The sequence below is a fragment of the Mus caroli genome, chromosome 7, assembly GCF_900094665.2.
Source record: "Mus caroli chromosome 7, CAROLI_EIJ_v1.1, whole genome shotgun sequence".
NCBI classification, from domain to species: domain Eukaryota; kingdom Metazoa; phylum Chordata; class Mammalia; order Rodentia; family Muridae; genus Mus; species Mus caroli.
In genome coordinates, this window is record NC_034576.1 from 132572284 (window position 1) to 132587097 (window position 14814).

Genomic DNA, 14814 nt, shown 5'->3' on the forward strand with positions numbered 1-14814 from the left:
GACTGAACCATTGTTGGGAATTGGGCTGCCGACTGTAAGTCATAATAAATTCTTTTACTATATAGAGACTATCCATAAGTTCTGTGACTCTAGAGAACCCTGACTAATACAGGCCTCAACAGATGTCTTGTTAGCACTGATACCTTTGGCTCTGCTGTAATTGGCACTCATGCCATCTCTCCTCCACTTAAGATCCCTGTCATGTGGTTTTCCCTGGAACAGTCTCCACCCTTCCCTCTATCCTGCCTCAACCCTCCCCTTAGCCCACAGTTTCCAATTATATTGATACTGCATTTGATTCCCAAATGTGACAGCACAGTTCAGATTTTGGATCCAAATTGTTGTCTGAATGTTTTGTGGGCCACTCCAGCTTGCTTTCATAAGCAGTCTGGCTTCTGCTAATCTCCTCTGCAGAGAGGGGTGTGTGGAAATTGTGAATAAGGGAACCACATTCTGGACTATGTCTTCACATATCTGTGTAGCAGGAACAGAGACCCTCTACTACAAATCCAGATGCAGGCTCATGTTTTCATCTGGGGGTCCAGGGGTTTCATACAGTTAATATCACATTTGTTATTCCAGAACAGGATCCTCAGAGCCTCACCCCCAGAGGTCTAAGTCTGGCATAGACAAACACTAGTAGCCATCAGGCAAAGGCCATGCTTGTCAATTGCTGAGAGACCCGTCACTCAGACCTCCCTTGCTCAATATACTTTGTGATCAGAGGCACAGGTCTTCCCAGGGCCAACTAGAGCTGGGTACAGGCTGCTGTGAAAAGAAGTCAATGTGACCTGTGGTGAAATCTGATTAGCTAACTTAAGCTACATAACAAACTACCCCAAAGCTTGGTGGTCTAAAACAAGAGAGACTTCTTTAGCTTTTATTCTCTTTTTAGTTGGGCCAGCTGCATTTCTGAGTGGTTCTCATGGTTTCTGTTGGGATCCCTCATATGTCTGTGGTCAGCTATGGGCTGGCTAGCTTTCAGCTACCACAAATCAGTCCTAGACACAGAGGGACATGCTGGCTCAGTGTAATCCCAGAACAAGGCAAATGTAAGTTGGGCTTATAACCTCGTTAGGACAGTGGTGCATAAATTCAATGAGATTGTTCTCATTCATCTTCAGGCTCCACCACTGACTGATGCCCAGCCCATGCCCAGTGACATCATCAAGGTTCAGAGAGCTCTGAGGGAGTACTTTGCAGAATCTTAGTGGGATCTAAATGATAGAACAATGAAAATCAATCCTTGTCTTAGTAGGGTTTTATTGCTGTGAGTAGACACCATGACTAAGACAAGTCTTATAAAGGACAACATTTAATCAGGGCTGGCTTACAGGTTCAGAGGTTCATTCATCAAGACAGGAACATGGCAGCATCAAGGCAGGCATGGTGCAGGCAGAGCTGAGAGTTCTGCATCTTCATCTGAAGGCTGCTAGCTGAATTCTGGCTTCCAGACAGCTAGGATGGGGTTCTTACCCACAGTGCCACACCTACTCCCAAAAGGCTACACCTACTCAAAACAGGGCCACACCTTCTAATAGTGCCACTACCTGGGTCAAGCATATACAAACCATCACAATCCCTAAAAATCCAGAGTGACTTTCTCCAGCTAGGTGGTCTACTCCATCAGGAGAGAGTTTCCCACCAGTAGCAATATCCAAATGGTAAGATATTTTAAAGATATAACTAGCCCAGGTTCTGCTTTAAAGGGGCATAAGTTGACAGACAGCAGAGTGCTAAAAGTACCTGGACCAAAGAATGGTAGCTGACAGGCTGCCACGGAGACCTACTTCAAACATCCTATCATAGCATGTGAGTTCATGTTCTACCTCACCACTGGGGTGCTGAGACACCACCTGGGGAGACTAAACACAGGGACGCTTTGCTACACTTCTCCTTTGCCATCACCAGTGGGGTGTCAGCTCGTGGCACGCTCACACTGCTCACAGGAGGCAGAAAGGAGACTAAGATTAGGGATCCCATCCCGTGTTCCTCAGGGTAAGAAATGGCTAAGACTGGGACCAAGGCTGTGATTTCCATGGTCCCATGCACCCAAACGCCGCTGGGAACCTCAGGGTGAGTGTGAGGGGTACAGATGGCCTTCTGCAGGCTCTATATTGACAAAGGCTTCCCACCTCAGTGCTTCTTGATGGAGAGAGGCAGCCCTTGCTTGTCCAAACTCTCTATTCATGGTAGAAACATGGATGCATACAACTTAGGGTGGACCAGAGACTAAATACCTTTTGCAGGAAGGAATGTCCAGGAAGAGAAGCTTATTGGCTAGCCCCCACCCCCCACCCCCCGGGCCCATCCTTAGATACCTCCTTAGCATGAAGAATTCTGGGTCTATGCTACATGACCAAGTCCCCCCCTGGACAGGAACCGGATTCAAACGCCTACTGTTCTCAGTGATGAGAATTGCTGGGGTCCTTGATCTGCTCCATCCTACCAGTTCTTCTGCCTGGTGACACGGTTCCAGTTTCCTCACATCAGTACTCTGTCTCCCCACTAAAATGCAGCACAGGGGGGTGGGGCCGAGCTCTCCTGTCTCCAGGAGCTCTTCTTCCTGCGCTAGCCTCCCTTTCCTTCCATCTCACCAAGTACCCCGTGTCCCTGTTCTCCAGCCTTGGCCTGCTCTCTGCCCCACTTACGTGCATCCACTCGGTCCTTGCTCACTCTTAACACTGTCAGCTGGAACTTGCCTCAACTCTAAACTCTGCTCCCAATTCCCTTGTCTCAACAATCTCCTTGCTTGACCTAACCTAGCCTAGGCTTCCTCGGTACATGCTCATCAACATCCCAGACAGAGCCGAGCTACAGAGAATTAGGGATATGTTTGTAAACAGATAAACCTGGGAAACAACTTGGCGGTCATTACAGTTGTAAAACATCCTTCGGTGGGCATGGGGAAATCTTGTTATGTTATTGTTAAGTGTTTTAAAAGACCATTTCAAAATCCGGATTTTGCTTTTGTAGGTTTTTGTTTGTTTTTGTTTTGTTTTGTTTGAAATAGGTTTTACTGTGTATCCCTGGCTGTCCTGGTCACTCTGTAAACCAAGCTGGCCTCCCTCGAACTCACAGACATGCAGTGCATCTGCTCCTGGTGCTGAGATTAAAGGCATGCACTGCCACTACATGGCTTAGGAGTGTAGCTTTTTGATAAATACCTCACTTACACTCATGAGGCTCTGGGAATAAAAGTAGGTATAACAAATATAGCTGTCTCTTGTGAGACNATGCCGGGGCCTAGCAAACACAGGAGTGGATGTTCACAGTCAGCTATTGGATGTATCACAGGGCTCCCAATGGAGAAGCTAGAGAAAGTACCCAAGGAGCTAAAGGGATCTGCAACCCTATTGTTGGAACAACATGATGTACTAACCAGAACCCCGGAGCTCTTGTCTCTAGCTGCATATGTATCGAAAGATGGCCTAGTCGGCCATCAATGGAAAGAGAGGCCCATTGGACTTGCAAACTTTATATGCCCCAATATAGGGGAATGCCAGGGCCAAAAGAATGGGAATGGGTGGGTAGGGAAGTGGGGGGCGCTATGGGGGACTTTTGGGATAGCATTGGAAATGTAATTGAGGAAAATATGTAATAAAAATATTAAAAATCAAAAAAAAGAAGAAAATTCAAAGAGTATCACAAAATTCATTTTTGTAACCAGTTCCATTTTTTAATGTGTATGATTATATGTATAGTGTGTGTGAAGAAGATTTATCTTCTCATTTATCTTTGGGAAAATGTTTAAACTGTTTTCTTGTACTTTCTATGCATTATTATTATCTAATAAATATCAATTGTTTAAAAAAAAAAGTAGGTATAAACATATATATGGCTCCTCAGGTATCACCTGAGTTTCTCTGTCCCTTAGACTCAAGCTCAAGTCTGCACAACAGACAGAACTCTGAGGTCTACCCAAGGTTACTTATTCCCAATGGCTCTTCCTCTCTGGCCTCCTTCCTGTGCCTTCAGATCTTTGCTTCTGCATACTCTGTTCACTCATATGAGTAAAGTTTAGCCGCTTCTTCCAGTTCATCCCCCATAACCCCTACCAAGATCAAATAAAGCAAGACAAAGTGAATGTGTGTGTGTGTGTGTGCGCCCGTGCATGCGCGCATGTGTGTGGTGGGAGGCAGGTAACTTCAAAAAGCCTCTCCCCACTGGTGCAGATGGACATGATTGGGCTGTGTGCTTCTGGTGTGAGCTGGCTGGTACAAATGACACAGCCTGTGTGGAGCAAGCCCTGAGCAGCTAGTCCAGGCTGTACATTTCTCCTAGCAGGAGTGAATATGTCATTCTTGTTTCTGATCACAGGGTCCTGGGAGTAAGGGTCCTAAATTCTCTTAAGCTCTAATGTAGAGAGTTGGTCCGGCACTGCTATATATTGGCCCCCAAGATCTGGTTGTCCCCCCTCCCCACCCCCAGATGATATCCTCACATATACCACCTTTTGTTGCGTAAACCTTAATCCCCAAGTTATTCCTGATTGGTCCATAAAGATGCCTACAGCCTGGGCTGGGTAGGAGAGAAGGGGTGGAGTGAAGTTCCTGGACTTGGAGTCTCAGGCAGGGACCACGAGGGAGAGAGGAAGAAGAAGGAGAAGGACAGATAGATAGACCATGAGCGCTCATGGTTAGTTGGAGTAGGTGAAACATAACCAGTGATATCTCAGGGTTAAAAGGGACGTAGACAAACTAGCACAGAAGGTCGATATCTGCCTAGCTCTAGTGCTTTAAGGCTTATTATAAATATAAAGGTTTTGTGTCTTTTATTTGGGAACTTTATGGTCTAAGTGAGGTAAAAATAATTATAATATTTACCACAGCACTCTAATGTTCTGTGAGAATGAACTTTGGATATCTAGACTCTCAGTGGCCTGAGGGATGGAGGAAGGGAAAAATTCAAGAGGCCCGAGGGGGCGCCGTGTGTGTGTGTGTGTGTGTGTGTGTGTGTGTGTGTGTGAGAGGGAAGAGCTGTCATTTGACTCAGACCTCAGGAAGCAAGCGGGTCCTTGGTGCTTGTGAAGGTCCTTGCCACAGTAAAAAGCAGGCAATGTCTCTTCATAAATCTCTTTGCCGGGCGACAGCTGTTTGTTTGTATTAAAGTGGGAATATGATAACAGGGCTATAAGTAGCTCTTTGCTTAGCTGGGCAAGGTAGGGCGTCAGAGCAACTGAACTGGATCCCAGGAGAGAGAAGTTGAGGCTCCTGCCTACCTAGGAAGAGGCCTGACTGGTCTGCAGGACCCATAGCCTGGTGTGGGCAATTGGACTGAGCAAGCAGCTGGAGACTACCCTGACCTTCCCATGGTGAGTAATGTGACCTGGGCTCCACTTTTTACTAGTGCACACCCAACTGCTATGGTCAGAGGTCATGCAGGCAGGACACAGACCTCTCTCTCATCTGAACTGGCCTCTCTGCTCCTGCTTGAGAAAGAAACGCCTTGCAGGCACAGGGGCTGAGCCAGCTGAGATGGCCTGGAACAAGATTCTAAGAGGTTGTCCTTGGCCAGGCCCTTCATCCTGAAAGACACTGGGGGAAATCCTTGATTCCTTCCAAATCTTAGTGCTTCACAGATAAAAGGAAGCAGTGGAGAAGATGACTTTCCTATTTTCCCAGAATTCCATCTGTATCAGGAGAAACCCTAGGATTTATCAACTGTTTGAAGCACATGCATACATGCGTTCTAGCACATCAAGAAAAAAGAGATTTTTGTTGTTGTTGTTGTTGTTGTTGTTTTTTCGAGACAGGGTTTCTCTGTATAGCCCTGGCTGTCCTGGAACTCACTTTGTAGACCAGGCTGGCCTCGAACTCAGAAATCCGCCTGCCTCTGCCTCCCAAGTGCTGGGATTAAAGGCATGCGCCACCACGCCCGGCCAAAAGAGAATTTAAAAAAAAAAAATNGGACAATGTAATTGATTTATTAAGATATCCACAAAGCCCAGTAGGCTACAAACAGTGCTCTCCCAGGGCAGGTAGGGCTGAGAAACCTCCCTGTGCCTCTGTCCTATCATGGATGGAGTTGTTCCCACGCAGCTTCTTCATCTCTGCTCTGCAGTTCCCTTCTTCCCCACGCCTGCACAGCCTGGACTCCCAGTCTGAGGCTGCAGCAGCATTCTCCACCTGACTTACCCATGGGAGGCCCTGCAGAGCTGTTCTCTTCCACACTTCATGTCCCCATGCATACCCTTGGCTCCGTGTAAGTTCTATTCCTCATCATTGAGACAGACTCCCCCTCAGAAGCAGCTGAATTTATCTTGGTGTCAGGAATATTCGTTCATCATAATGGTGAGACATGGCAGGGGTAGCCTGTGCACGGCGTACTCACATCTTGGTGGGTCAGAAAGCAGAGAGCTGGATCTGTAACTCTATGAGCATCCAATGTCCAGAAGTAGCCACATTGAGGGACTGGCCCAAGTCACTAGCTCAGTGATTATTTTAATATAAATTGCTTGGGGAAGAATTTCTGATAGCATCTACTTTCTTCTCATCAGGCCTAAACTTTTCACAGTCAGACATTTTCCTCTGCCAGTGCCCGGGTTAGTTGGCTGTGCTTTATTGAAAAGGTGACCTGCTTCTGATTAATTGTGTCTAAAGCTCAGTTTTTCTGTTGGGGAGAAAAACTTCCTTTTATAGAGTGATTTGCCTGGAGGTTCCAAAGAGGCCCACTGTTAAAAACCAGTCCACGGTTCATCAAATGTCTGATTTCACGAGTGTTATGTGAGTGAGCTCAGCAGAGCCAGATGGGCTAGGCATTGTTGTGACGCCCGTTCAGAAATGACACGACTGAGCAGGAGATGTCAACTTGCCAGAGTCTGCACACCAAGTGAGCACGGGAATTGGTATTTGTACTGAAAGACTCAGGCCTCAGCGTCTCCTTGATAATGAAACCTACTGCCTTCCCAGTGGGTCTATTCTGAAAGATGAAAGGACGAGCCCTCATACACATGTGCTATCTGTCAGAGTGGAGGGCTGGCCAGTGTGTGCCATGTCTGGGTTTGACAAGCCAGCATGCAAAGGAAGAAGCTGATCTGCCAGGATTCATGTACATAGTAGGACATCACAGAGCTGATGCTTCTGTGAACGGATTTTTTTTCGTGGTGGCTTGTAGTTTTACAGCAGGCAACACACGGCTGTCATTCACTGGGTGGCTCCACTGCAAACTCAGTGGCACCAAGACTTCGAGGTAGGTTGCTAGCTCCTGCATTGGTAGATCTAGAAGCAGATGGACCTACAGGTGGAAGGCCCCACCCATAGGCAACCTACTTCCTGGGCAGTGGCTCAGACTTGTGCAGCCAAAATGCCCTCAGTTCAGTGAGTGTGGCCCATTTTCCTCCTCAAGGTTGTCTGAATATACCAGCTGTCTGCACTCTGGGATGGAGCACAGGTGCCTTAGCCAGAAGCCAGGTCCAGTTAGGAGCTGACACCCAATAGCCAGTGTCCCACTAGAGGCTTTCCTGAGATAGAGTAGCCACGGATTATGTCCAAGGCAGACAATGGAAGCTGTGGCCAACCTGAATGTCCTGACCTGCTTGACAACCAGCTTCCTGATTCCTTGCCAACAATGGACACTTAGCTTCATGGAACAACCTGTGTGTGCCAGATAGTGATGTACCCAGTTGGGTAATGTGAGTGGTGGGTTTGTTTGTTTGTTTGTTTGTTTGTTTGGCTTGATTTGGTTTGGTTTTTGGTTGGTTGGTTGAGGTTTTTGGTTTGGTTTGGTTTGGTTGTTTTGTTTTGTTTTTTTCCCCTGTGACATAGCATGTCAATAAATTCTGTCTTAGGATGAACCCATAGAAGCATATATTCCCTGTGGGCAACTATCTTATGTTTGATTGAGACACACTGAAGCAATACCTCCCGTGCTCAAGGCCTGAGAAGAAAGAGGTTCAGGGGAGGACCAAAGCGTCCTCCCTGGAATTCTAGTTCGATGACCTTTGGCCACATTCTGACCTTAGCAAGCCTCTGGTCCTTCACTTGCTAAAGAGCAATAATGGTTCTGACCCCACAGATCTGCTACAAAGATTACACTTGAACCAAAAGCAGTATTAGGATCATGTGAGCCCTCCGCAAGTAATAACTACTCATGAAGAGCCACCTCACTTTACTGACAGGCCGAAGATAAAAACCTCGGGTCCCGAGGTGCCTGGGGATTTTAGCTCTCAGGGAAACTGAAGCAAGAGGAGGTCCTCTTTGTGTCCAGCCTGAAATCGTTGGTTTCTAGACCTGAGTCTTTACAAGGGCAGCACGTGCTTGTGTGTGTTGATTACTTTGAGCTCTCTGTCCACTTGGCACAACCAAGAATCATCTGCAAATGAGGAATTATCTGGAATTATCTATACCAGTGTGGCCTGTTGGCATGTCTGTGTGGGCCTGTTAGGATTTTTGGTATTTTGGTGTGGTCTGGTTTGGTTTTGGTTTGTTGAGAGAGGGTTTCTCTGTGTAGCCCTAGCTGTCCTGGAACTCACTCTGTAGACCAGGCTGGCCTCCAACTTAGAAATCTGCCTGCCTCTGCCTCCCAAGTGCTGGGTTAAAGGCCTGCACCACCACCACCACCTACAGCTTTGTTTTGATGTTTGAGGTGGGAAGGATATGGGCAGTGACTTTCCCTAGACATCGGATTCTGATCCATGGAGGACAGGAGGAGAAAGAAAGGCTGAGGAGAAAACAGCCAGGATCCTGATGTTTCTGTGTTCTCCCTCTGCTCTCTGTGGGATGTGACTCGCCTTCACAGATGGAGATTAGCCTGGAATCATAAACCAATTCTTTCTTCTCCTAAGCTGCTTTGGTCAGGGTTGTTTATCCCAGCAACAGAAAAGAAACAAAAACACTGTGTCAAGGCCCTGGCTGCTGCCTAGCAGTGAGTACAGGTCCAGCTTCAAAGCTGGTGCTTGTTTCTTAAGAGCAACTGAGAGACGACCGCGGGAAGGTATAGGAAGAAGACAGAAATCTTCACAGCAGAGAAAGGCACCAGTACCGAGAGAGGGTGACTCACCACTATGTACACCTAAATCCACAGCATTGCCTGGATTATCGGCCAGCGTTCCCTGCTCAGGGAGGGTTTCTCTCTCCATGGCTCGGGGCCTTCAATCCGCTCACACTTGGCAAAATCTTGAACACTCACACCTTTTGTACCAGCTGTAGAGCTTCGGGGGGTGGGGTAGGGGGGCAGTGAAAGGAAGTGACATCATGGAAATGTACAGAACTGCGCATGCCCACTTTCCAGGGTCCAGCGTTCCCCAGAGTGGGCTAGTTTCGTGTTTCTCCCCTTCAAGAACGGCTCCCCACTCCTTCCTTCCCGGTGCCCAACTTTCACTGTGCTTTGTACTTGTTGAAGAGACCCTACTCTTCATCCGCAACTGTTTATATAAGACCTTTGCTCAATACGGTCTTTCTCTACCCTAGAAAATTTGCCCTGTGATTTAAGGGTACAGAGGCAAGAATTCTTGTTTCTCATTCCTCTGAACCTTTGGTGCTGGTAAGCACGAAAGGAATGGTCTTCAATCCTTTCCCCAACCATGCTAGGACTCTTCCCTACCCCCAAACTATGTATTACACAGAATCCTAAGATGTGAAACACAACTTTAAAAAAAAAAATTATAGGTAGGCATGACAGTGTACACCTTCAATCCCAGTGCTTGGGAGGTGAGTGCAGAAGAACTAGGAGTTCAAGACCAGCCTGAGCTACATGGCCACCTTGGGCTACAGATCTCAAAAACCCAAAATAATTATGAAATTCAGATAATGTAAATTTAAGTATTTAATTTTAAATGGGTGATTCAGTGATATTCTGTGCACACACTATTTCAGGGCGGTGGGCAGGGGCTGGGGGTTGTCGCTGGTGGAGCTGTGACCTCTCATTCTTTTCTCACATCAAGTAAACTCTTGCAACACTCAGCTGTTATTTCCCCCCCTAGTTCCTGTAAACCATGACTTCGCTTTCTGTCCCCAAGGGTTTGTCAATTCTGGGACTTCTCCCCATATGGAATGAGCAGAATCACTCCACCCGTGGCCTGCTGTGTCCATCTGCCTTTACTTCTCAATGCTTTTGACACTTAGCAAAGTGGTACCATGAACCAATGCTTCCTTTTTATGGCTGAATAATATTTCATTGAGCAGCTTGGGGGAAAAAAAGGTGTGGTTATCTGGTCATCTGCCCACTCCCACACAATTCTGCTCGATTTAAATGCAAAGTAGGGTACTGAGCTCTGTTGTCATCAACTTTCCCCCAGAGGGGCCTTAAACACCTCCAGGGAGTGTGCAGGATTCTCCCTGGTATCCAGGGATCCTCGGACAAAACACTGGCTTGTTTCCCGGAGTGGCTCTGACTAGTCACAGGGTTGGGGCTTTCTGTGCAGGGGCTTTCATTTATTGGGGAGTCAAAAGTGATGGGATTGTGGGAGTAGGAGACCGTGGACAGGAGACTATTTGGCTGAGTGCCTGTGGCTCTGTCAGGTCTGCTGGTCTCCTCCACCCCAGAGGGCAGGCAGCCTGCCTATCAGCAAATCTAGTCATGCAGTGCTTTTTTTATGACTTCACTAGTTGAAACTCAAACCACGCCTGGCTAAGTTCATTCTGTACACACCGACGGGTGCCAGGCTGCCGCGTCATCTGGTTTCCGCGAGTTTTCTTTGTCTTTCCATAGTATCTGCAGTGGAATTTCCCCAGGTGTACACAAGAAGCTCCGTGAACATGTGACCTCTTTCTAGAAAGAGATCTGTTCCCTGATGGCATGCACAAAAGCAAGCAATGCTAAGTGTGACCAATCGGAGAGCAGGAGAGGAGATGGTTAGAATAAGCCTGTCCTGAAAGGAGTCTCTGCTGATGTCACCCCTGGGACAAATGCTCAGCATAAAGGCCCTGGGAGTGACCAGCTGGGAGGTGCAGATTCCCAGGCAGGAAGGCTTCGACAAGCTCAGCCGCAGCCCAGGTATGAAGACAGCACAGGGAGGGGGACACAGCTGTTTGTCCAAGTGGAGCAGGGCTTGGCTTAGTAACCTCACAGGTTTTTGAATGGATAAGGAGAAAGTCCAGTTGTTCAAAAGCAAACTTTCCGTGGGCCTTCAAAGTGCAGACTATCCCTGCAGGTAAGTGGGAACAGGTAGGGGGAGCCTGCCTTTTTGGCCTGGGGCAGCTGAAAGAAGCCAGCTCTGAAGTCCCCAGAGGAGGGTTCCAATGTGCGGCTACAGCCTTCTCTTTGCTGCCTCTGTCATATTATGCCAGGAGATTTGCTGTTTGCTTTGGTTTGTTTTAAAAGCCAGTTCAGCACTTAGGAGGTGGGGGCAGGAGGATCAGGCTATCCTTAGCAACACAGTAAATTTGAGGGTATGTAAAAAAAAAAGTTTTTATGGTTTTTAAACAAAATTACTAAGTTTATTTAGTAAATTATTATTAAAAATTAATATTTCATCTGGTGTTGTGATACATACTTTCAGTTCCAACATTTGAGAGGCAGAGGCAAGTTCAAGGCCAGCCTGGTCTACATAGGAGTTCTAGGACAGCCAGGGCTATGTAGAGAAACCTGTCTCAAGCTAAAAAGGAAAAGTTTAATATTACAATGGACCGTATGAAATTTAATGTCATATGATTTAGCCTAGTATATATATAAAATGAAGTTAATAGTTGATTAGGGAATAATGATTCTAAAAACATTATTTACTTATAAGGAACCATCTTCCAAATGAAAATAAAATTTGAACTGAACAGATCAGTTTAAAATATTGATTTTTTTAATCATTCTACAGCTTAGTATGATATGTGTGTGTGTGTATATATATATATATATATATATATATATATATATACACACACACACATATATATAGTGAGTATTCAAAGCAAGCTATCTGAAATTATTTCACATACCAATAATGATTTCAGTATCATTTAAGTGAGATATGAACATGTTTATCAGGATCTTGATTTCAGTATAATGATAATGCTTTCAGGTCCTGATAACGAGCCGGATTCTCTTCATTTAAGAGTTAGGAGCAAGAGACTTAAGCATGAGGCTGACATCAGTGCCGTGTCATACCTTTTGAAGAGTTTCATTTTCGTAGTACCGGGGATCCAACCAAGGCCTTGAGTATTCTAGGCAAGGGCTCTTCCACTGAGCCACACCACTGGTCCCCAGACACATTTTAATTGGTCTGCTCACAATACTTATATTCTATTGGTCAATGATTGTTCAGTACACATAGTCTGTACTGGTTACTCCATGTTAGTTGAATGACTAAGCAAGCCAACAGGTTTTTAATTAATTAGTTTCTATTTTTTTGTTTGTGTGTGTCTGTGTGTACACACACACACACCTGAAGATATACACCTGCTATAGCTCATTCCCAGGAATGAGAGGACAGCATTCAAGATTCCTCCTCACCACTTACTATCAAGGCTAAGAAGGACCCTCTTGTTTTGGGGCTCCCACTCCAGGCTAGCTAGCCTGCCAGCTTCCTTCCAGTCCTCTACCTCTTACTATAGGATTGCTGGGATCACAAACGCATGCAACCCCAACAGACTTTTTATATGGGTTCTGGGCCTTGAACTCTGGTCCTCCCCACTGTGTGTATCTGGTGTTCTCTAAGGCACCAGCTTTAAAATTGGATCGTTTAAAGTTTCTGTGGTTTGGTTTCTCCATAAAGAAAGTAAGTGAGCATGCCAGGTCGATCCCTGAAATCTAGCAAGTGATGTCAGGCAAGGGGTAGTGCCTCTCTGATAATTGTTTAGGGCACATTTTAGTTAGGAGGATTGTTAATATGTCACTGAATGCCCTTCGGCAGCGTCATATGGGAACTCGTTCCTAGCCTGGCCCCCAGATCGTCATTTCCGTCAGCAAGGAGCCCACATACACAGAAGTGAAGGTGAGTCGATGAGACAAGTGTTGAGAGGGAAGAACGAGAAAACCACGTTGTTGGAGAGAAGTAGGTTCACACCTCCTAATGTTTGACAGCAGGCTGCACTCTCACCAGCAGCGAGAAAGCAGCCCCACTGAGTTTCCTAACTGAGTATAGTTGGAAACAGAAAACCCTCCTGGGAGCGCTGTACCCCAGGCTACTTGGCATTTGCGGTTGGGGTGGAGGGAGTTGTCACTCGTTTGTGTATGTGCATATGTGTGCACGCTGGCGCTAACTCAGCTTCAGGAACAAACTTGCCTTTCAGAAGCTGCAGCCAACCCTGGGCGGGGAGTGAAAACACCAGCCCGTATTGGGAAAGATGTCTGGATGGCATGTTGCAAAAGAAAGCCCTTCCAAAGTGATTTTCCATGATGTGGCTGAAGAGATAAACATTCGCTGTCTGGCTCTGAGTTTGGGGAGATGAGCAGAAGAGAAAACCTCGGCTCTCCTTCCCCTTTCTAGGTGTTTATGCCCTTTCGTTTTTTCTAGTCACTCTGAACAACATTGCGAGGGACGCTGGGCACCCTGAGTCACCATGGGCAACGAGAACAGCACCTCGGACCACCAGGTGGGTTCAGGAAACTCTCTCCCACCTCCTGCTGCGCAGGTCTCACACTAGCCCCCAACATCTCATCTTGAGTGAGAGGCAAGGGAGGACGGACAAGTCCTCGGCCTGGATCCGTGTGGCATATTTGTACCTGTGGGGCCATTCCTTCCTTACATTTTCAGAATTCCTTTAGTACCTTGGCAGCCCTGTTTTGCGAGTCCTGAGCACTCCCTTCTATCCTGTGCTTTTAAAACTGCTATAATGAGAAATGAGCACATTCCCTCCAGATCTTACCTACTCAGCAACTTCCACAGATTAGGCAGGGATTGAAATGATTTGCAAATGTATGAATGCAGAGCTGATTTAATGCAAATAGTTGTTTCAGACAAGTTTCTCACAGTTGAGGTGGACTTTTCACTTCCTTCATGTAAGTCTGGGTTAATAATACACATCCAAGCTTTGCCAGTCTTTGCTTTAAGTTTGAGGATATTAGCTTAGTGCCCTGGTGGGGGGTGGGGGGGAGGGAGACACTTTCCTGTTGTCTCACAGACCGTGAAATTTTTGGATTAATGGTATGGGCCTCTTTGATTGCAGAAGTTAGATTTGAGAAGCAGTCTGTAACTAGGGACTACCTTAGTTGAAGTGTGTGCTCCCCGAGTGTGTGGGCCAGAACTCAATCCTACAGAACCTACATACAATTGTACAGAAGCCAGGTACAGAGGGAAGCACTTTTTTTTTTTTTTTCCAGAGCTGAGGACCGAACCCAGGGCCTTGCGCTTGCGCTCTACCACTGAGCTAAATCCCCAACCGGGAAGCACTTTTAATCCCAGCACTGGCGAGGTGGAGATAGGAGCACCCAGAGGAAGTTTTAGTTTCAGTGAGAGACCCTGTCTCAAAGAACAAGGTGGACAGTAGCTGAGGAATGACATCCAGGATTCAGAGTGTCCTACACACAAGTGAGTCCACACACGCATGCACACACACACATATACACAGGCACACTTAAAAAATACATTCTCACTTCCTTCTTTCCAATCAATTTGGGAAGATTTTTTTTCCCCTCAGGCAGGAAAATATTAATTCAAAAAGAAAAAAATATAAAGTGGCAAAATCCAGTAATTTTAGGTGACAAGCCAGAAGCAATTAACAGTGGGTATGAGACAATAGGGAGAGGTAAGGACTGTGGCAAATAGGTGGGTTCTAGACTAATGAATGCAGCTATCACCCAACTCCATCAGATTGTGGTCCTGGGCAAAAGTGGCCCAGTGCAGTAAGATTTTCCTATTTGTTCTAAAGAAGTCAGAAGCCTGTAGTTTTCTACCAAGTCTTTGATGGTTTTTGGCATGCACTTTATTTATTGTCTGGGTGG

The 14814-nt window shown here is 46.4% G+C and overlaps 1 protein-coding gene across 9 annotated transcripts in view; it reads left to right on the forward strand.

Moving 5' to 3' along the window:
- The window catches only part of Tacc2 (transforming acidic coiled-coil containing protein 2), a 210366-nt gene that overhangs the window by 11632 nt on the left and 183920 nt on the right, over positions 1-14814 (forward strand). For all 9 annotated transcript variants that reach the window (XM_029479161.1, XM_029479156.1, XM_029479157.1 and 6 more), the window contains exon 2: positions 13388-13466. In XM_029479161.1, coding sequence (XP_029335021.1) covers positions 13434-13466 — 33 coding nt within the window. In that variant the 5' untranslated portion in view covers positions 13388-13433. The remainder of the gene's footprint in view (positions 1-13387; positions 13467-14814) is intronic.